At 44.9% G+C, this 20,748-nt stretch overlaps 1 protein-coding gene across 1 annotated transcript in view; it reads left to right on the plus strand.

Moving 5' to 3' along the window:
- Znf536 (zinc finger protein 536) overlaps positions 1–20,748 on the plus strand; it is a 242,244-nt gene that overhangs the window by 68,121 nt on the left and 153,375 nt on the right. Inside the window, exon 2 of the mRNA XM_042668188.1 lies at positions 12,558–12,710. Within this exon, the coding sequence (XP_042524122.1) occupies positions 12,558–12,710 (153 nt within the window). The remainder of the gene's footprint in view (positions 1–12,557; positions 12,711–20,748) is intronic.

Below are 20,748 nucleotides of genomic sequence, written 5' to 3' on the forward strand. Positions count from 1 at the left end.
ACCAGCTCTCCTATAGATCTCCAGTGAGGTTTTGGTGAGAATTTCTCCCAGCTTCTCCCCACCTTTCACCCCTACCCCTACTGGAGGGGAAGTAAGTGATCTTAAGAGGATCTTAAAAGCTATTTTTTTTTTTTTTGGTCAGTCGTGGGGCCTGAACTCTGGACCTGGGTGCTGTCCCTCAGCTCTTCAGCTCAAGGAGAACACTCTACCACTTGAGCCACAGTACCATTTTCGGTTTTCAGAGTGGTTTATTGGAGATAAGAGTCTCATGGAGTTTCCTGCCCGGGCTGGCTTTGAACCCCGATCCTCAGATCTCAGATCTCAGCCTCCTGATTAGCTAGGATTATAGGCGTGAGCTACCGATGCCAAGCTAAAGCTATAATTTTTGTTTTTGTTTTTAAAATTATATAGACATCTTCAGGGAATCTATGAATTACTCCAAGTAGAGCCTTCTAGAGTTTTCTTCCTTCTTTCTTCTTTGTCTCTCTTTTCGCCCTCCCTCCCTCCCTCCTTACCTTCCTTCCTTCTTCCTTCTTCCTTCTTTCCTTCCTTCCTTCTTTCCTTCCTTCCTTCCTTCCTTGCTTCCTTTGTTCATTTCTTCCTTCCTTCCTTCCTTGCTTCCTTCCTTCCTGCCTGCCTGCCTTCTTCTCTTTCTTTCAGAGAGAGAAGTATTTAAAGAAGGTAGGTTTCACAAATATTTGAAAATATAAATAATAGTCAGCTTTTAATGGTTCACTTCCATCATTCTAGCTACTCGGGATGCTCAGATCTGAGGATAGCAGTTTGAAGCCTGGCTGGGCAGGAAACTCTGTGAAACTCTTATCTCTAATGACCCACCCAAAAGCTGGAAGTGGAGGTGTGGCCCAAGTGGCAGGGTGCTAGCTTTGAGGAAAAAGAAAAACTCGGAAACAGTGTTCAAGCTCTGAATTCAAGCCCTAAGACTGGCATAAATTATAATGCCATCATAACCATCATCATCATCACCATCAGCAGCAGCAGCATCATTATCATCATCATCATCATCATCGTGATTGGATACTAGGTTAGAAGTATCTGGGGCTGGAGACATGGCTCAGTTGGTAGAGTGCTAGTCAGTGAGTGAAAGTGTCAGGTATTGAGTTTGAGTCCTTGTCTTGAACCTATAAAAAGAAAGAAAAGAAGTACCTATTTATCTACAGATTAATGTCTCTTCCTGCCCCCCCTCTTCCTCCTCCTCCCCCCCCCCCCTTCTCCTCCTTGTGTCTTCACTCACAACTGGAGATTGTGTCACAAAATACAGTGGTGGGCACCTCCTTCCGCCAGATGCCTCTGTCTTCTAAAGAGCTTTGCTTTAGCTTTGCTGATCATAACTGTGCTCCTGGGAGATTCCTTCTGCTTGGGTGGAGAGAGAAATGGGCAATGACCCAAAGCCACCTCCTCCAGGACGCTCCGGCTTCCCAACGCCTTTGGCCTTCCACTCTGCTCTGCCTCTGGCTGTTCATTGGCTATTCCTAGGCCTTTTTGTATTCTCCCAGGCTATTCAAAAAATAACTTTTCTCTCTCCATTGTTGATTTTAGCATTTGTACTCCTGTTCTCTTGGCCTCCTATGTGTCTTTCATTCATTCAAGAAAAGTATTTCTGGACCAGCCAAAGGCAGAGCACCTGCCACCTGTGAGAAATGTAATGTTGAACAACAATAACACGTGTACCTGTTCTCCTGGGACTCTTATTTTGGAGAAGGGATGAGCAGAGAGGAGCTCAAAGATACGCAGTTCCATTGTTGTCTGCAAAGATATCAAGGTGCCTTGAAGGGAGGAACTAGAGAGAGAGAGAGACGGAGACGACTTTCCTCCCGAGGTGAAGATGGCCTTCTGCAAAGAGAAGGAAGGATTTGGGAAGGATTCCCAACACTCAAAAGTCCTTGTGGATTTTCAGGAAGAGAGTCTCAAGGAAATAATAGCAGGATATATCCTAAGTATAACACCAGCCTCCTCCCTGGGGTAGGGTGGGGGATTGGGGTGAACTGGATGGGGGACTAGGACTAATGAGTAGGACTAATGGGGTGAGGGCAGAAGAGTCAGAGAGGAACCCTGAACAATAAGTCTGGTGCTTCTGATGAATCGATGTAATTCTAAAGAATAGTGACTCCAGTAATCCTTGGTACTATAAGAGATTGAGATCTGAGGATCCCAATAAAGCCAGCCCAGGCAGGAAAGTCTATGAGACTCTTAGCTAGCAGAAAGAAGGAAAGAAAGAAAGAAAGAAAGAAAGAAAGAAAGAAAGAAAGAAAGAAAGAAAGAAAGAAAGAAAGAAAGAAAGAAAGAAAGAAAGAAAGAAAGAAAGAGAAAGGAAGGAAGGAAGGAAGAGAAAGAAAGGAAAGAAAGAAAGAATAGAGCAAGCCAGAAGTGGAACTGTGGCTCAAGTGGTAAGAATGCTAACCATAAGCAAAAAAATAACTAAAAAGCCCAGGGAGGCAGGTGCTGGTGGCTCACACCTGTCATCCTAGCTACTCAGGACACTGAGATCTGAGAATGGAGGTTCAAAGCCACTGGGCAGGAAAGTCCATGAAACATTGATCTCCAGGGCTGGGAAGGTGGCTCAGTGGTAGAGCGCTTGCCTTGCATGTCTGAGGCCCTGGGTTCGATTCCTCAGCACCACATAAGCAAAAAAAAAAAGCCGGAAGTGGCGCTGTGGCTCAAGTGATAGAGCACTAGCCTTGAGCTGAAGAACTGAGGGATAGCGCCCAGGCCCAGAGTTCAGGCCCCACGACCAGACCTCCCCCCCCCCCCCCAAAAAAAAAGAAACATTGATCTCCAATGAAACAGCAAAAAAACAAAAAGAAAGAAAGTAAAAAAGAGGCTAGAAGTGAAGTTCTGGCTCAAGTGAGTGCCAGCCTTGAGTGAAAAATCTCAGAGATAGCACCTAAGCCCCGAGTTCAAGCCCCAGGATTAGCGCGCACACACATGTAATGATTCCAGTAGCTGGGCAGTAGTCACTTAGACTGTACTTGTTCAGATTCATCCCCAGGCTGGGGACAGAGTACCTGCTCACAGCCAGCTCATGACTGCCAAGTTAAGGATGATCTAGACTTGTCAACACATAAGGAAAGAAAGAGGTAGTCACAGACTCCACCCCACCCCACCCCACCTCACCCCCCCAGCATTGAAGAATGAACTCCCGAGCTTGGTCAAACCAGAAACACATTTTGGTCCACAATAGTTGGTTTTAAAGCCCTTGTGTATTTTAAGGGAAATTTAATCCATGCCCTTCTGATTCATTTTCACTTAAACTCCTCAAGCTTGTTGAAATCCTAGTGTTTTATATTCTCTTCCCCGCCCGCCCCCCTCGCTGTCTGTCTCTCTATCTCTCTGTCTGGCTGTTTGTCTCTCTCTTTCTGTGCTGGTACTGGAGATTGAACTTGGGGCGTAGGCACTGTCCCTGAGCTTTTGTGTTCAAGGCTGGTGCTCTACCACTTGAGTCATAGCTCCCCGAAATAAGAGTCTCACAGACTTTCTTACCTGGGCTGGCTTTGAATTGTGATCCTCAAATCTCAACCTCCTGAGTATGTAGGACTACAGACACCAGCACCTGGCTATATTTTCTCTCTTACAAAAAGTTTTAGTCTTTTTAATGATAGATTTCCTCAGTCTCAGAAATTCTATCTTTCCAAAACTAAGAGTAGCCCTTGCTATCTTGTTTTGCTGCTGGTGCATGAGTTTGAACTCAAGGCTTGTGGGGGTTCTCTGTTTTGGTTTTTATATTTTTTTCCTCTCAAGGCTAGTGCTATACCACTTAAGGCTAATGCTCTACCACTTGAGCCATACCTCTACTTCCAGTTTGTTTTTTTTTTGCTGCTTAATTGGAGAGAAGAATCTCTTAGATCTGTCTGCCCAGGCTGGCTTCCAATCCTGATCCTCAGATCTCAGCCTCCCTAGTTTGGCAAGATGTGAGCCACCAGTACCCAGCCTGGCCTGTATTTTAAGTAAGTTAGAAGGTTTTGAAGGATCTTGCTTGGTCTGTCTACTTGGTGTGTGTGGTTTCAACTCTCATGCTCAAGTCTCAGCCTCCTGGGTGGCTAGGATTTTAGGTGCAAGCCACTGATACCCAACTAGCTTCCCTGCTGAGCTTTGAATTTTAGATGAGGTGAGAAATGTCAGCCAGGCCATCTTACCTTCTAATTTAGGTGCCCTGGAGTCAACCCAGTCTCTAGACCTATAAACCCCCAAAGAAACTTCCTGTTGCCATGTGTGCCTGTACGTGTGGACAGGTACTGGGGCTTGAACTTAGGGCCTGGACACTATCCCTTAGATAATTTTCTCGAGGTTGGTGCTCGACCACTTGCGTCGTACCTCTACTTTTGGCTTTTTGATAGTTAACTAGAGAGAATAGTTGTAGGGACTTACCTGCCTAGATCTTCAGATCTCAACCTCCTGAATAGCTAGGATGATAGGTGTGAGCTACTGACACTCAGCAACTGTTGGCTTCTGACAAATGGAATTTCTTTTATTAAAAAAACTTCTCTATTTAAACAAATACTTTCTCCAATCCATATTAATGCTCAGCCATTTAACATGACTATAAATGGCCATCATAAAGCTGAAAAATTTGATGGAAGAGAAGAAACAACAAGGTAATGCTGGCCCACTTCCTGAGCTATATCTTCCAGGGCTCAGTACAGTTGTTTACAGTCATGTTACAATTTTTATACATCCCCATTAATCTTAAAATCATTTTTAAAAAATAAAAAGCTTATTCCTTCACCAAGAATCTTTACTACAATGGTCATAGCTTTATTTGGGCCTGTTAATTCAACTTTTTAATTTTTTTTTTTGTGTGTCAGTACTGGCATTTGAACTCAAGACCTCACACACTCACTAGGCTTTTCTTCCGCTCAAGGCTGACAGTCTACCATTTGAGCCATAGCTCCACTTACAGCTTTTAGCTGGTTAACTAGAGATCAGAGTCTCACCCACTTTGCTGCCTGCACTGGATTCAAACTGGGATCCTCAGATCTCAGCCTCCTGAGCAAGATAGAATTATACCAGCATCTAGCAAAAGCTTGTTCATTTTATAATTTTCAAAATAAAGAGAAGTGTTAAGCTTCTAAATGGAGCTATATATTCCGTTGGATTCCCTCCAAGGCGTTAGCTATTTTGTGTCCCCTGGGGGGAAAACGTCTTAAAGCACTGCTGTATGTTGGCAAAGGCAGCAAGAAAGATGTGATTTTTTTTTTCAGGGACCTTGTGACTGCCCCTTCACCTCACTTTTTTTTTTAAATTCCTTAATGAAGTGAGAATCGTGCTTCTGAGATCTCTTTGCATGAGGCAGACTTTCAGAGTTCGCTGACAAGTCACCTGGGAAAATCTATTAACTGTGAGACTAGAAGTCCCACAGAAACTAAAATGGCATGGCATTAATGTAATAAAGTAAAAAAAAAAATACCTGGGCACACTGCATAGAGGGAGCACTGAGGCCCCGTGAGCGTGAGGGGGTACCTCTCACCCATTATCATCGTGATCATTTTTTTAGTGGAAAACTTTGCATAAGAATAGTTCTGGGTGCACCAAGGATTTGGCTGTCAGGATGAAATGAAATTTAATTTAATTTAATATGCACAATTTAACAAGAACTATTTCTCTTCCCCTTGCTTCCTCTTCCCCTTCCTCTTTCCCTTCCCATTCCTTTCCCTCTCCTCCCTTCCCTTTTCTCCTCTCCTCTTTCTCTTCCTCCTCCTCATTCTCTCCTCTCCTCTTCTCCCTCCTCCTCCTTTCTTTCCCCTCCCCTCTCTTCCTGCCCTTCCTCCTCCTCTCTTCTCTTCTCCTCTACTTTTTCTTTTGTGCCAGTACTGGGACTTGATCTTAAGAACTCATGGCTCTCCATTGTCCTTCTCTACTCAAAGCTGAGTCTTTCCCACGTAAGACACACACCAGCTTTTTGCAACTCACTTAGAAATGAGTCTCTCAGATTTGCCTGCCTCGGCTGGCTTTGAACCAGGATCCTCAGGTATCAGTCTCCCGTGTGGCTAGGATGACAGGCTTGAACCACCAGTGCCTGACACTCTTTGCTCTTTCTTTTGTCCACTCTGTCTCCTTGAGTGTCTTTCTTATGCTGTGAGATATTCAGACTACCTAGAAGATGAGATAAAAGCCCCAGAGACATCTCTAGTAGAAGGTCTTACTCAATTCCGCATCTCTTCCCTCCAAGGAAGCCCTCTATGCCTCCACAGTTCACACCACATTACTGCTCATTCAAGCCATGTCTGATGTAGGTTGGCTCTTGCATATCTGAGGGTCAGTGGCTCAGCTCTGTCCTCCAGATGTATTTTGTGAGAACTATCTCTGGAGAGAAGACATGTGTTCTTCTGAATCTCCTCCATGGGTCAGAGGCAGTTACCTTGTATCCCACCTCCACAGGGGAAGTGGAGAAGAATAGTACCCAAGCGTAGAGCTTGAGATGGATGTGGTGCATGAGTGCAGAATATGAGCTGGATGCAGTGCATGCAATGTAGGACATGTAGTTGATGTACATTACTGCCATGCAATTCTATTTGAAATGCAGACTAGGAGATTAATGTAGAATGTAGACTGGCTACAGGACATGGCCTGCAGAATGTGGCCCTGTTGTCATACCTGGAATACAGAGTGTGGGACTGCTGTCTTCAGGGGAACGTAAAATACTGAACTGATGTAGCATGCCGCATAGAAGCTAGAACACATTGCTGACATGGAACATGGAACGTAGAACCCAGACTTGATGTTGTACATAGAACATGGAATGTAGACTTGATGCCATACACAGAATGTAGTACATAGACTTGATGTTCTATGTAGAATGCAGAACACAGACTTGATACCATACATAGAGTGTAGAACACTGATGTTATGCGTGAAATGTCACATATAGAATGTAGAATGTGGACTCAAGGTCATACATAGGGTGTAGAACATAGATTCAACATCACACATAGAATCTAGAACATGAGCTTGATGCCATGCATGGAATGTAGAATGTGAACTTGATGTCGTATGAAGACTCTAGAACATGAACTGGCTCTCATACATGGAACACAGAATGAGGACTCCATGTTGTACATAGAATGTGGAACACAGGCTTGAAGTCACATGTAGAGGGCAGTGTGTGGGTTTGGCATAGGACCTGGGATGGATCCCCTCTAGAGGGAACTTTTCCTCTTCTTTCATATTTTTCTCTCTCACCTCTCCAGTTCTCATCCGGGTTGCCTATGTGGCTCTTGAATGAAGCTGCAGGGCGGGGGGGGGGGGGGGGGGGGCGCAGGGGTGAGTAGATGATCAAATGAGGCTGTGGGTAGAGGTAGCCTGGGCTGAGCAGGGGGACTCCTTGCATCCCAGCTCTACTGGAAGTGTGATCTGGAGGGGCCCAGGAGGTCCAACCCCACTCAGTGTGGAAGGAAACAAGTGCTAGCTGAGGGATGACATACTTGCGTAGTGATGGCCTGAGTACATCCAGGAGGAAAAGTCTCCACCTCTAACTACCAGGGCGGCCTCTGGGCAAACAAAGCCTGTTGTTTTTGTTTTTGTCAGTCATGGGGCCTGAACTCTGGGCCTGGGCGCTGTCCTTCAGCTCTTCAGCTCAAGGCTAACACTCTACCAGTTGAGCCACAGCGCCACTTCCGGTTTTCTGAGCAGTTTATTGGAGATAAGAGTCTCTCAGACTTTTCTGCCTGGGCTGCCTTTGAACCCCGATCCTCAGATCTCAGCCTCTTGAGTAGCTAGGATAACAGGTGTGAGCCACCGGCACCCCACTACAAAGCCTGTTTTAAACACATGGAGGAAGCTCAGTGTTTAAGGATCACTGGCACTGCCAAGGGCTGGTGGCTCACGCCTGTCATCCTACATACTCAGGAGGTTGAGATCTGAGGATTGTGGTTCAAAGCCAGCCTGGGCAGGAAAGTCCGTGAAAACTCGTCTCTCTAATTAAACACCAGAAAAACTGGAAATGGAGCTGTGACTCAGAGTGGTAGAGCACTGGCCTTGAGGACGAAACAAAACAAAACAAAGAACTTCAGGGACAGCACCCAGACCCTGAGTTAAAAACCCATAACCAACCCTCCCTCCCCCCCACCCCCGCCCCAACGCACAAAAGAATCACAGGCAGCAAAATCCTTCAAGAACAAAATTATTTTATGAACCAAATTTTAAATGTCAAACATATTACATATGAATTACAATTATTTTAATTAAAATTCATGTCTGTGTAGGCTAAGATAGCCAACCATGGATGCCATCAGACAGCTAGTATAGTAATTTATAGGTGTCTAACTTCCTTTCTTACATATTTTGTGCTGGTACCGGGACTGAGCCTGAGCACAGTCCCTTAGCATTTTCACTCAAGGCTGGTGCTCTTCTGCTTGAGCCACAGCTACAGTTCTAGCTTTTGCTTTATTTTGTTTTGTTTTGTTTGATAGTTAATTGGAAATAAGAGTCTCAAGGGTTTTCATTCCCAGGGTTGACTTTAAAACACAATCCTTAGTCTCCATCCACCTCCTGAAATAGCTAGGATTAAAGGCGTGAATCATAGGTGCCAGCCTATCATCTAAGAAGTGGACTCTTCCTCCTGCCTAGTACATTTAATGTCAGATTAGCCTAGACAACTGGAGAATCAAACAAACTAATGGAAAAAAAGAAGACTGAGTTCTTGACTTGTAGAAGGTGCTTTTATTTTAGAAGGATGGTGTATTTTAAATCCTGACTTGAAATGCTTTGGACCTGCCTTCTCATGTTGAGCTCATAAACACACTTACCAGTTGTATCAAGTGCAGGAACTAGCTGGCTGAGTTGTTGGGTACTGATGTCTCACTGGTTGTAGGCTGAAACTTGGAGAGGGAGCCATCAATAGCCCATGCATCTTGGGAAAATTACCTTTGGTATCCATCCGTCATTGAAGAAGTGACCCTGTATTCATTTTGTTGAGCAAAGGGAAGAAACAGGAGTCCACAGTCATCCCTCTGTGACATGGGGGCCAGGGCGCACCTCGGGTAAGCCCTCGCTTCTGAGCAAGGCTGCTCTCCCCTCTCCAGAAGAGCAGGGAGGGTTAAGGAGTCAGTTTACAGCTGTCCTCTGCTTCCATGTCTGCTTTCAGCCTACCCATCACACTTGGAAGAAGTGTCTGATAGATGGGGAAAAAAAAGTAGTAATTTTACGCATTAGAGGAAAGAGAACTTAAAAAAAAAATCTTCATATCTTTTCTCCAGCCTCTTCCTTTCTCTTGCTTGCATTCAGACTGGCCAGGTGAGTACAGTTAGCTGCCGCCAGGCCCAAGGACTGCCACTTACTGGTCCAGAAGGTCCAGTGATGGTTCTGAGTTTGCAGAAGGACCGTGGTGAGCACCGTGTCATCCCCTGTGAAAGGAAACAGTGGCTCAAGCTTGTACGCTTGAGCCCGGTGAGTGTGGGGCCTTCCTCATACTCCTTGGCTCTCAGCCTCTTTGGACAGACATTTCCTGAGACCACCCACCATTTCCTTCATCCTCGGCTCAGAGTTTGTTTTTCTAGGAAGATTAGCTTAAGAGTAAACGCCACCATGGACCTACTGGCCCTCCCAGAGAAAAACCCTTTCAGTGTAAAGTGAAAATTAGAGTTCTTAAATCTGGAAAGAAAGCTGTTTATCTTACAAATGTATTCTTGGGCCACACATATCCTAGATAGACAGATAAAAGGACGGCAGATACAGGGCATCGTATCGAGTGACAGATAGGGAGGCACCCAGCTCATCGTAATATCTCCTCAGCCTTGTCTCCCTGTTTATCTAGAATGTGCTGTGGGCAACACCCTCCCCAAAAGTTCCAGTAAAAACATCCCCTCCATCCTCTTTCCCACAGCTGCTATTCCGTAGCTACCTCCACAGTCCTGATCTCAGAGGGGTACCCTTGGAAGAAGCTTCTAGGAAGAGGAACAGATCATAGGACAGGAAGACCTGTAAGAATTCTAAAGTCTGTACCCGGCGCTGGGAAGGTGGCTCAGTGGTAGAGTGCTTGCCTTGCATGCATAAGGCCCTGGGTTCCATTCTTCAGCACCACATAAGCAGAAAAAGCCAGAAGTGGGGCTGAGGCTCAAGTGGTAGAGCGCTGGTCTACAGCTGAAGAGCTGAGGGACAGCACCCAGGCCCAGAGTTCAGGCCCCACAACTGACAAAAATAAAATAAAAAAATAAAGTCTGTACCCACTTGACTCTAGACTGAAGTCAATAGCTAGGACACTCAAGCCCTGCTTATGATTCAAATTGGCAGCTCTTGGCCTCCCAACTTAAATTGGGTGACTTAACTATGTCTTAAGGGGTGCTTGTGCAGAATTTTAATCAGGCTCATTGATGCTTAAGTAGACCCAAGGATCCCAGCTAAGGTAGGGGTGTGGGGAGGGCCCATGGAGTTGCGGAGGTGAGTGGAAGGAGAATGGTAGGGTAGCACAGGACTATAATCTAACCTTTGGAAGACTTGAGGCAGGAGGATGGAGAGTTCAAAGCAAGCCTGGGCTAGGCAAAGAGATGCTTATCTCAAAAATATCTAAGGGTAGGTGATATGATATGGCTTAGTGAGAGAGTGCTTGTCTGGCATATGCAAGGTTCTGGGTTCAGTCCCCAGCACTACCAAACAAGCTAACAAAAACTGCATGGGTGTGTTGACATGAAACAAACATCTGGCAGTTGCTCTCTGGACTTGGCCACTGGTAGACTCAGATGAGTTCTCAGAAGTAGATGTAGCTTAAGTCCTGGTAGACTCAGCTTGTCTTCTAGTAGCTCAGTTCAGCCCCTGGTAGACTGCGAACCAACCCCTAGCCGAGCTTCTAGTAGAATCTTCGCAGCCCGGTAGATTTGTCTACAGGCTGTGGAATTTCCTGGCCAGGACTATGTGGGGCACATGTGTGATTTGACTTCACCTCTTGCTTTGAGCTTGCTTGTCATCATTTGTAAGCCATCTTTGGCCACCTTGCCTCTCTTGAACTGTAAAATCGAGTACATGGTGTGTGTAATGACAATCTTTAACATCAAGGCATAGATGAAGCTCATCCTCCTATTTGTGCAAAGTACAAGATAAACAATACTCATGAAATTTTATCTTGCAAACAGGTCATCCAGTCACAGCTAGGAGAGTTGGGGAGAAAGCCTTCAGTGTTGCTTTTCCAGGGTGGTGATCCTGCTGTTCATGGCCCGAATGTGGAAAGGAGGCTCTGAGCCAATGCGCTTCCATGGTTGTTCAGAGCAAACATCCAAATGTGAATTAAGTATGTTTGCCTGCATCTTGTTCATGGTCCATAAGTCCGTCCCTTTTGCCCATTAATAGAGAAATACCAGGAACGGATGTCGCAGAATAAAAGCAATTTGCATTTTCCATTGCTTGGAAGGTGCAAATCTTATTTATTCTCATCTCTGCAGAACTCACAGATTGGCTCATTATCCTAGAAGGTTCCCTGCTCTTATAGTGGGATTCACCAGGAGGCCAAGAGGGTAGGATGCAAGCTGTGGTAAGGACCCTATGGACTTGGATTCAGTGCCAGGCCTTTGGCCTCTAGCTCTGGGGAAGTCTTGCAACTCAGAAACAAGGCCAGAGAAGGCTTTCTGACCTCCCCTCCTCAGGAGATCCAGATTCCCAAGCATTCTACAGCCTTGAGATGTCGGGCCTGGGGTACCCTCGTCATATAATTCCAAACACTAGCTATTTTCATAGTTTTATTTGCTATTATGTCTCATCACTTCTGGGCAGAAGGCAGCTGTATGTAAATTTTATTCCATTTTCTAATGGGGTTGGGTTACATAACAAATAACAACAGGAAGGAACAAATTTGTATCACTACTTCACTGAGGAACTTCTCAAGTCGCCGCCTGGAGATTTAAATGCGAGGCTCTGGGTTTATGGGGAAGGGAGCTGAGGCTGGGTTTCTGTGCATGACTTTAAATATGTCAGTGTTATGTTGCTCATAGGCTAATTGTGGAACTGCATTTCCATACCTTTTCTTCTCCCTCTCATGAGATTGCTGCAGCCAGGAATGGATACAGACTTGACAAGAAGGAACGATCAGTTTGGGATAATTTTCTTTCCTGTCCCCCAAAATAGCCATATGCCTTTGTGTCTCAAAGAGTCAACTGAGACACTCATTTTTATTTTTCCATCCCCTTACTTGTTGCTGGTTATCATGCAAGTATAACTTCTGGTCTAATAATCTGTCCTGTGCATGAATCCGATTCAACAAATACCCTGCATTTTTAAAAACTTTTGGAAAAAAAAAACACACCCAACTATTTAATAAGAAACTAAGCAAAAGAAGAAATCAAACCAGCTGCTGACACAGCTGCTTCTCCTCTTGCTTAATTCAGTTCAATATAAAGGTACCATATGCTGCTTAAAATGATGATAGGAAAGATGAAATAATTTAAGAGAATAACAAGAAAATACATGAATTGTCAGCATTCTGTCAGATTTAAAGAATGAAACAGACAGGTGTAGTATTGACATGTTTTAAACTTTGTGTGGTGTTAGCAGTTTTGGTGTGAACAACTTCTGACATGTGCTGAAGCAATGTGAGAATGTCTTCCTCTCTTCTCTTGCAGATATTGGGGAGGAGGCTGGGAGACCCAGTGGCGTCCAGCAGCCAGCCTTGCTTCGAGACAGGAGCCTGGGCTCAGCCATGAAGGATTGCCCCTACTGTGGGAAGACGTTCCGGACCTCCCATCACCTGAAAGTTCACCTGAGGATACACACAGGTGAGAGATGTACGTGTGCACAGCTCAGAGGAGGAGAAGGCCCTTGGTCCAGCTGTGTTCTGAACTCAGGTTCACATCTGTGTGGTCACACTGATGGTGTGCATTGGAGACAAGTACCTGAGAACAGCAGGTCACGTAGGGTTAAGATAGGTTTAAGCACATTGTTTCAAAGGTGATCGATCCACGATCACTCCTCGAGGCTCCATTTCTTTAGTTTGTGGCACGCGAGAAACATCTTGGTGGAAGAGAGCTGCTCACTCATGGAGGTCAGGAAGCAGAAAAAAAAATGCTGTGCTGTGGGCTTCCTCTTCCTCCTCCTCCTTTTCTTCCATCCAGGACTCCAACCTATAAGATGGTACTGTTCCCATCCAGGGCATGTTTTCCCCCTTTCTTTAATCCTCTCTGTGGAAATCCCTAAGCAGATGTGCCTGTTCCTGAGTGAGCTTTATTTAACTCTTAGGCATCTTTCAATCCAATCAAATGGACCATCAGAATGAACCAAGAACTAGGGGCATATAGCTTCATTAGTAGAGTACTTGCCTAGCAAGCTCAAGTCTCCAAGTTCAAACCCCAATAAAAAAAAATATTAATCAGGCTGGGAAGATGGCTCAGTGGTAGAGGGCTTGCCTCACAGGCATGAGGCCCTGGGTTTGATTCCTCAGCACCACATAAACAGAAAAAAGCTGGAAGTGGCGCTGTGGCTCAAGTGGTAGAGTACTAGCCGTGAGCTGAATTGCTGAGGGACAGTGTCCAGGTTTAGAGTTCAAGCCCCATGACCAACAACAACAACAAAAAATCATTACATAATAGAATGATCTTCACATTCCTGTCTATAGGCCACTAGATAGGTCAGTTGGTACTCTGATTTGCTGATTTCTTACTCAACAGTCCTCTCCCAAATGATACCAGACACATAGCCCTACACTTCATGTGGTTCGGGTCTGAGATAGAGTTGCTTTGTCTAAGGTCCACGATATAGTACCAAACTATGGCTTCTTTCTACTATATTGGCATGGCATCTTCCTACATCCTTTACAGAACTAGGAATCTTTGAAGTATAAGTGATAGCTCGGCTACTTGCTCAATCTCTCTTCACTCTAGAAGGAAAGAAGGAGCTCCTTGCAAATGTCCAGGCTTCAGTTTAAACTAATCCCTGGGACTGGTCTGACTGAACAGGCAGTGGAAGTTGGATGACTTGTTCCTGCAGCCCTTCAAATGATACTTCCAAATGCTCTTAACCAAGTAGGAAAATGACTACTGGCGCACTCTGGTTGTTCTCTTCTTGCTCGAGCATCACACCAAACCCTTGCAATCTTTTCAGCAATCTGCCTTGTTCCTTGGCTGCATTCTTTTTTTTTTTTTTTTTTAAAGCTTTTTCTGCTAGTTGTTTGTACATTGCCAATATAAAAAAAAATCTATCTGAGATATGGACACCTCCATTTTCTTTGATTTTTCTTTCCTCCTGACACTTTATCTATTGGAGTATGAGCTGCTTCAGAGGATAGACAAATATGCCATCTATTTTCAAAAATAATTGTGGTCTATTTCCAAGGAATCAATAATGACGCTCAGGGATGTGCAGATCTATTGAGTGCCTTGCAGCCTTGTGTGCATTGTGTGGTTAAAGATAGCAGACTCCTCCATCCGAGGCCCATGGATCTCCCCTAAAACCTTCAGGAGTCCCCAAAGACAGGGGACAGGGAACCAGAGGAAGAATTTTTACTCATGTCCTGGGTGGCCAGGCCCTGTCACAGCTCTGTCCTGAAGTATGCTCTCCTGGCATCCTCCTTGGCCCAGGTGTTCCTTTAAAGCCAAGCACCAGATCCACGATGCTCCCAGAATGCTCGGCAGTTTGATCCCATTATGCATTGCTCCTCCTCTGTCTGCAGCACCCCTTGGCCTGTTTCTGTTCTATCTGTATAGAATGCTTCTTCCGGCTTTAGGACTTCGGTACCACCATTGCCTTCATCTGGAATATTCCTCCTCTAGGTGGCCATCAGAGACTTAGCTTGACAGTTAAAGTAGCCATTCCTGTGTACTACGATGTCTCACAGCTCCTGACTGGTACTCTACTATTTTAGCTATAGCTCTAATTCCAGGTGTTTTTGTTGTTTTGTTTTGCTGACTCATTGGAGCTAATATCCCTTTTCCCCTTCCATTTTTTCCCCATCTAGCATAAAAACATTTATGTTTTTTGTGTGCATGTGTAAGTTGGTATTGGGACTTGAACTCAGGGCCTGAGCTCTGTCCCTTAGTGGAAAAATTCCACTCAAGGCTGGCACTCTGCCACTTGAGTCACACCTATACTTCCAGCTTTGGGGATGGCTCATTTGAGGTAAAGAGTCTTATGGACTTTCTTGCCGGGTTGATTTTGAACTATGATCCTCAGATCCCAGCCTTCTGAGTAGCTAGGATTATAGGCATGAGCCACTGGTGCCCGGCTCACAGTTGCATTCTCTCTGTCTCTCTGTCTCTCTGTCTCTCTCTCTCTCTCTGCACTAAAGTATGAACTCCGAGACAGCAAAGACTTAGTTGTCTGTCCAGCCATAATGGATGCCTACTACAGAGCCTTGTTCACAGAAAGCACTGAGAAAGTATTTGATGAATAAATGAATTAGGTTAATAAGAGTGAAGACTCTAGCAGAATCATTTCAGACACCTGACTTTCTCAAGTTATGGCAGTGTTTATTTTCCTCCACCAGATGAAGCTGAGGTCCCTTTAAGTTGTCCTAGTATTTTATTTGTGGGGGTGCAGGGAGAGGGTGGTGGGAAATCCTACTTACTACCAGGACCTGAAAGACTACTCATAGGGCAACCCCTGTGCAGGAGAGTGTCAGGGTGTGTTTTCTAATTCTGGGCTTTTTAAGCTGATGACGTGGAGTCCTGGGCTGGGTGTGCCAGGTGGGCAGATGGCTTCTAGGGTGAGGGTGACCTTGAAGGGAATTAGCCTTGGAAAGGAACGTCTCCTTGCCTTTATGGGGGCACGTAGGCAGCCTGCCTTGTGAGTATCCACTGCAGGAGGAGGTACTTCCTGTTTAGTGGGACCAAAACACTGGAAGCCTGTCTGACTGGAAACAAACGGACATTGCTTTCCTCAGTCTTAAGCTTTGAAAAAAAGACTTATTTCTCCCAACTTCTTCTTCTGCTTTAAAGACTTTAGAAGTTGTGACCCGTAGTTGAAGACTCAGAGGAGAGGTGAAAGGAGGAGTGGGGGTAGGGTGGGGGGGTGGGGGACAGAGAAGGCAACACAGAACGACCAGCAGAGCCATTCCAGAAGCTTCCTAGAATAAGGGAGAAAACTGAGAAAAATCTATGGAAACCTCACATCCCCAGCCATCCCAGCCGTCCCCGGAAACGGCATTCACAGGGTTTAAAATACCAGAACAGAACCAGATAAAGATCAATTTCCTTTTTATCCAAGAACAAAGAAGTTGAGAAATGCTTACACTTGTACATTTGAATGGGACAGAAAATGTTCCCTGTTAGAAATCGCCAAGTCAACATGCATCGTGACAATACGCAAGTGGAGATTACACGAGTAATTAAAATCAAAATCAAGTTATTTGTTAATAAATGATTTCATGTGGGGCTCAAGAGGCTGAGATGCCTGAACTGTCTTCCTTGGAGCTCCTTTTCCTAATTTTTTTTTTTGTTTGTCTAAATGACATAACCAGTGAGAACAGTCTCAGAAAGATAACACATGCTTTCCAAAATGCCCTCTTTCCAAAGTTTCTCTGCAATAGACCCATACGAACACATTTTAAAACGCCAGCATGTAATAAATACATTTTAATTGGTTGGACTAAAAGAGGGACTAATTCTGTGCTTTTTTTTTTTTAACCGCACTCCATCTTTATTAGAAGTCTTGATCATATGACATAAGCTGATAAAAAAAAAAAAACCATTTTCCTTTCTTTTCTCCACTGCATTAACTTAATTACTGTGTTTCTCCCAACACCTGTTTATTAGAGAAGTCTGATGAGGAGATGCACCAGTCAGCTTGCTCCTCACATCTGGGGACTGGGGCTGTGCCTGCAGGTACTAAAGGTGTTTTCTGCTGCCCCCTGGAGCCCCATCCGGATCCACCAAGGACTGTGGGAAGGGGCTCTAGGGTTCTGGTGCTCTGGAAGCTTTAGCCAGGTCTGCTGGAGACTGATGGATAAGAGATCTTAAAGACTCCCCCCTACCAGACATCTGGCAGGCAGAAGTTGATGGCTGCCCAAACCCTGGGGAAATTGGGCCACGCATGGGGTGGTCAGGAGTGGATCAAGACAGCATGCACAGTTTCTCTTCAGGAATAAAACGCTGTGACTTTGAAAAGTCAGAGCCAGCCATCTTGGGAAGGAGATCGCATCAGTCAGAGAGCCAAGAGGAGACTGGGCCGGCACACATCGTATGCCAGGGCTCTGGTCAGTAAGAGAGGACATATTTAGTGCTGGATACCATCAGATGATAATGGAGCTGGAAAATACCTATGATGTCATCAAATCCCAACAGAACATATTTAGAGCACGTGGTGTGTATCTGATATACATGTGACATATAATATGTATTATATATTTTATTGTGTAGTATATTATTGCATTATTATATATTATATTACATGTATCATACATATACTATATAATATATATGAACTTGGCTCATGTGATATGGAGATCAGGTAGTACCAAGATCTGCACTTAGCAAGTTGAAGACTCAGGAGAGCCCACAGTGCTAGCTACACTTGGAAGCTGAATGCTATGCAGAAGCTGGCTCTAGGAGCTCAAGCACAGCCTGACTTTAGGAGCCAGTTCCTTCTCAGGCTCCTTCAACAGGTTAGAGGAGGCCCCAACCTATTCTGGGAAGACTGCTGAGTCTATGGATTCAAATGTTAATCTTGTCTAGGAAACCCTCACAGGGGGCAGACTAGTGGCTCAAACCTGTAATCCTAGCTACTCAGGAGGCTAAAATCTGAGGGTCACAGTTTGAAGCCAGCCCAATAAACTACCAAAAAGGGTTGAAAGTGGAGGTGTGATTCAAGTGGTAGAGTATTAGCCTTGAACAAAAAATACTAAGGGATATAGTGCCCAAGCCCTGAGTTTAAGCCCTAGTACTGGGAAAAAAAGGAAGGAAGGAAAGAAAGAAGGAAGGAAGGAAAAAGAGAAGGAAGGAAGGAAGGAAGGAAGGAAGGAAGGAAGGAAGGAAGGAAGGAAGGAAGGAAGGAGGGAAAGAAGGAAGAAAGGAAGGAAAGAAGGAAGGTAGGAAGGAAGGAAGGAAGGAAGGAAACCCTATTGACACACCTGGAATCAAAAGCCAGGCACCTGAGGGCCCAATCAAGGGAATACAAAATTAAGCATTACAGAGCTATGCTGGGCAAACATTTAGTTGTAACAGGCCATTGGAAGTGAGGATGTCTCCAAGATTAGCCAACTTTATTATTGCCTGCCCAGTAATAAGCTCAATTCTTTCCCCTCAATGCACCCTGGGTGCTTGGGGGCAGGCGGGGGAGAGGGAAGGGAGCAGAGCTCAACATTACATTGTCCCTGTTGTACAGGAGCCAGGTGGGAGCTGATTTGGGTGTCCCTGGAGTCTGGGGTGGGCATTTGTGGCTCTGGTGGATTATCCGGGGCCTGAGCTGTAGAGTCCATGCTGGGTTTCCTCCAGGGGTTCAATTTTGTCTCCAACTCTGGAAGAAAGCTAGTCTCAGGAATAGTCCACATGGAGAAATGTAATGAACACCTTACTTGAAGAAAACCTTAAGAGGTCCTGAAGTTCAGCCACCAAGTAAAAAAATCTATCTTGGCTTTCCCCCCAACTCTTTTAGATTGTATGTGTGGATTTTCTTTTTTTTTTTTTTAAATTTGCAAACTTTAGGAGGTTATCCAAGAGAAGTTACAATTGAACAGGTCCTTCGGAACATCCAGTGTTTCTTGATCAGAGTTACCCCCTTCCATGAATCCACCTGGGATATGTTATATGTATGAGCCAGACCTGAGTTGGAAACTGGTTTTTACCCATAGGTACCAGGAAGGTCCAAATGGTCTTGACCTTGCTCAGTGGGCATGGCTTCATGCTTGGGCCTACCTAGCCCTAACCTGGAGATATAGCAAATCTGGCTGGGTAGGTAGGGAAGCAAGGGAAATAGCGTCTTCCTCTCTTCCACAGAGGACTATTGTGGAAGTCTGACTTCTCTCTGTAATTTTGTGTGTTGTCTACTTAGCAAGGCTGGCTCAGCCCAAGAGAACCACCTGGGCTTTATCTTTCTTGATGATTGAGGCTTTATCTACCTGCAGCTGGCTGCATGCATTTACCATGCATATCCTAGAGCTGAGCTCTGCATAACAAAAACACACTCCTGATCCTTTTAGCTCTCAATGACTTAGACTTCCATTTCTACTTACGGCAAGGGGAGGCAGAAGCAAACACAGTCAGGAATTCACCCACCAGACAGTTACCTAGTCCTGCAATTCAAGTTACACTCTTTGACCTGCTTAACTGGGAAGGCCGATCCCTTAAGCAATGCGCTGTATTGATATCTTGACTTTCCTGCGTGTGACAGGGGATTAATGTAACATTTCTTTGACAGCCTGTGGCCACATCACAAGCAACAGGAGAGAGAGAAGTGGTTTGTGCTCACAAGTGGTGTTGTTGCAGCCTCCAGGTGACTTACAAGGGAAGTACTGTATACCCCAGCCCCTCCTTTGACCCTCCCCCCGTAACTCAGTCTGGCTCATGGCCAGGCCCTCCCCCTCCGCCCCCCGGGATCACAGGTGCCTCATGTTCCCCACTAGGGTAACAAAGCAGGAAGATAGCCACTGAAGGGTGTTGCACATATTGTGACTCCTGGGTGGCCTTTGAGGTGGAATGACTCCTGGGATCTGGAGATAGTCAACTCATAGGCCATGACAGAAATTCCTTTGCTCTCCCATTGACTACATGGGTCCATGTAGGTGCCAAAAGAAGTTTGCATTGGTCTGAGTCAGATGCCTCATGCCTGGTGCACACGTGCCTGACCTGAGATGCGTCTATCATTTCCCTTTTCGCTCAAGATGCTATATAGTAAGCCAATACAAAAGCACATTGAAACCCAGCAAGTGCGGCTCACACCTGTCATCCTAGAGACTCCAGAGGTGGAGATCTGAGGTCGAAGGTCAAAGACCATCTGTGTAGAAAAATTGCTGAGACTTTTTATCTCCAATAAGCCATCAAAAAGCTGGAAGTGGAGCTGTGGCTCAAGTGATAGAGGAAAAAAGAATCAGCCCAAAGGGAGTGCCATGGCCCTGAGTTCAAGTCCCAGTACTGGCATATGCAAAAAAAAAACCCAATACATTGAATAGATGTCTTATCCCAAATGACTTGACAGAAATGGAAGCCAAGTCTGTCTCCTTTCCTGGGGGTGGGGGTGGGGAGAAAACAACGCATATATTGTCTTCCGTCTGGGGATAGACACCTGAGCAAGGATAATAAATGAGAGAAAACAAAAAGAGCAAATGAAAAACAAAACTCTCAAAGAAGGGTCTATTTCTATTTCCAAGACAACTTAAAACCCCATTTTGATTTCTCCATCGTCTTCGCCACCCCCAATCCTTGTTTTTCCTGACTTAATGACATCCCAAACTTGGGTTGTATTAAAAAAAATAATAATTGATTGAATTTAAATTTCCTTAAAAGTTTAAGAGGTAATGTTACAGTATAAATTTCCTACCAAACAGTAAGTAAGGAAATATCCATTAGTGAAATTAACTACAGTTTCTAGGTAGCTAACAATGTGCCGTATACAGTAGGGCATGGCTAATGAACACTGCAGTGGGTGATATTTCATTATACAAATTAATGCTCACATTTTAATGGGAAAGTCACATAATGAATCTCGGCTTCAGTGACAGCAATTAGAGACACAGATTGTACCCTTCTGGACAAGGCACTGTTTAGCAATAAGCAGCTGTGTGCGAAGTCTTCAGGTTTACAACATATATATATGCTTTGGGGGGAATTAGGATACAATTTATATTAATGTACTGAGGCTTTGCTGGAAAGACTCCGCCATATTTATCTC

Source organism: Dipodomys spectabilis, unplaced genomic scaffold (assembly GCF_019054845.1).
Source record: "Dipodomys spectabilis isolate Male_0828 unplaced genomic scaffold, ASM1905484v1 ptg000422l, whole genome shotgun sequence".
Lineage (NCBI taxonomy): Eukaryota > Metazoa > Chordata > Mammalia > Rodentia > Heteromyidae > Dipodomys > Dipodomys spectabilis.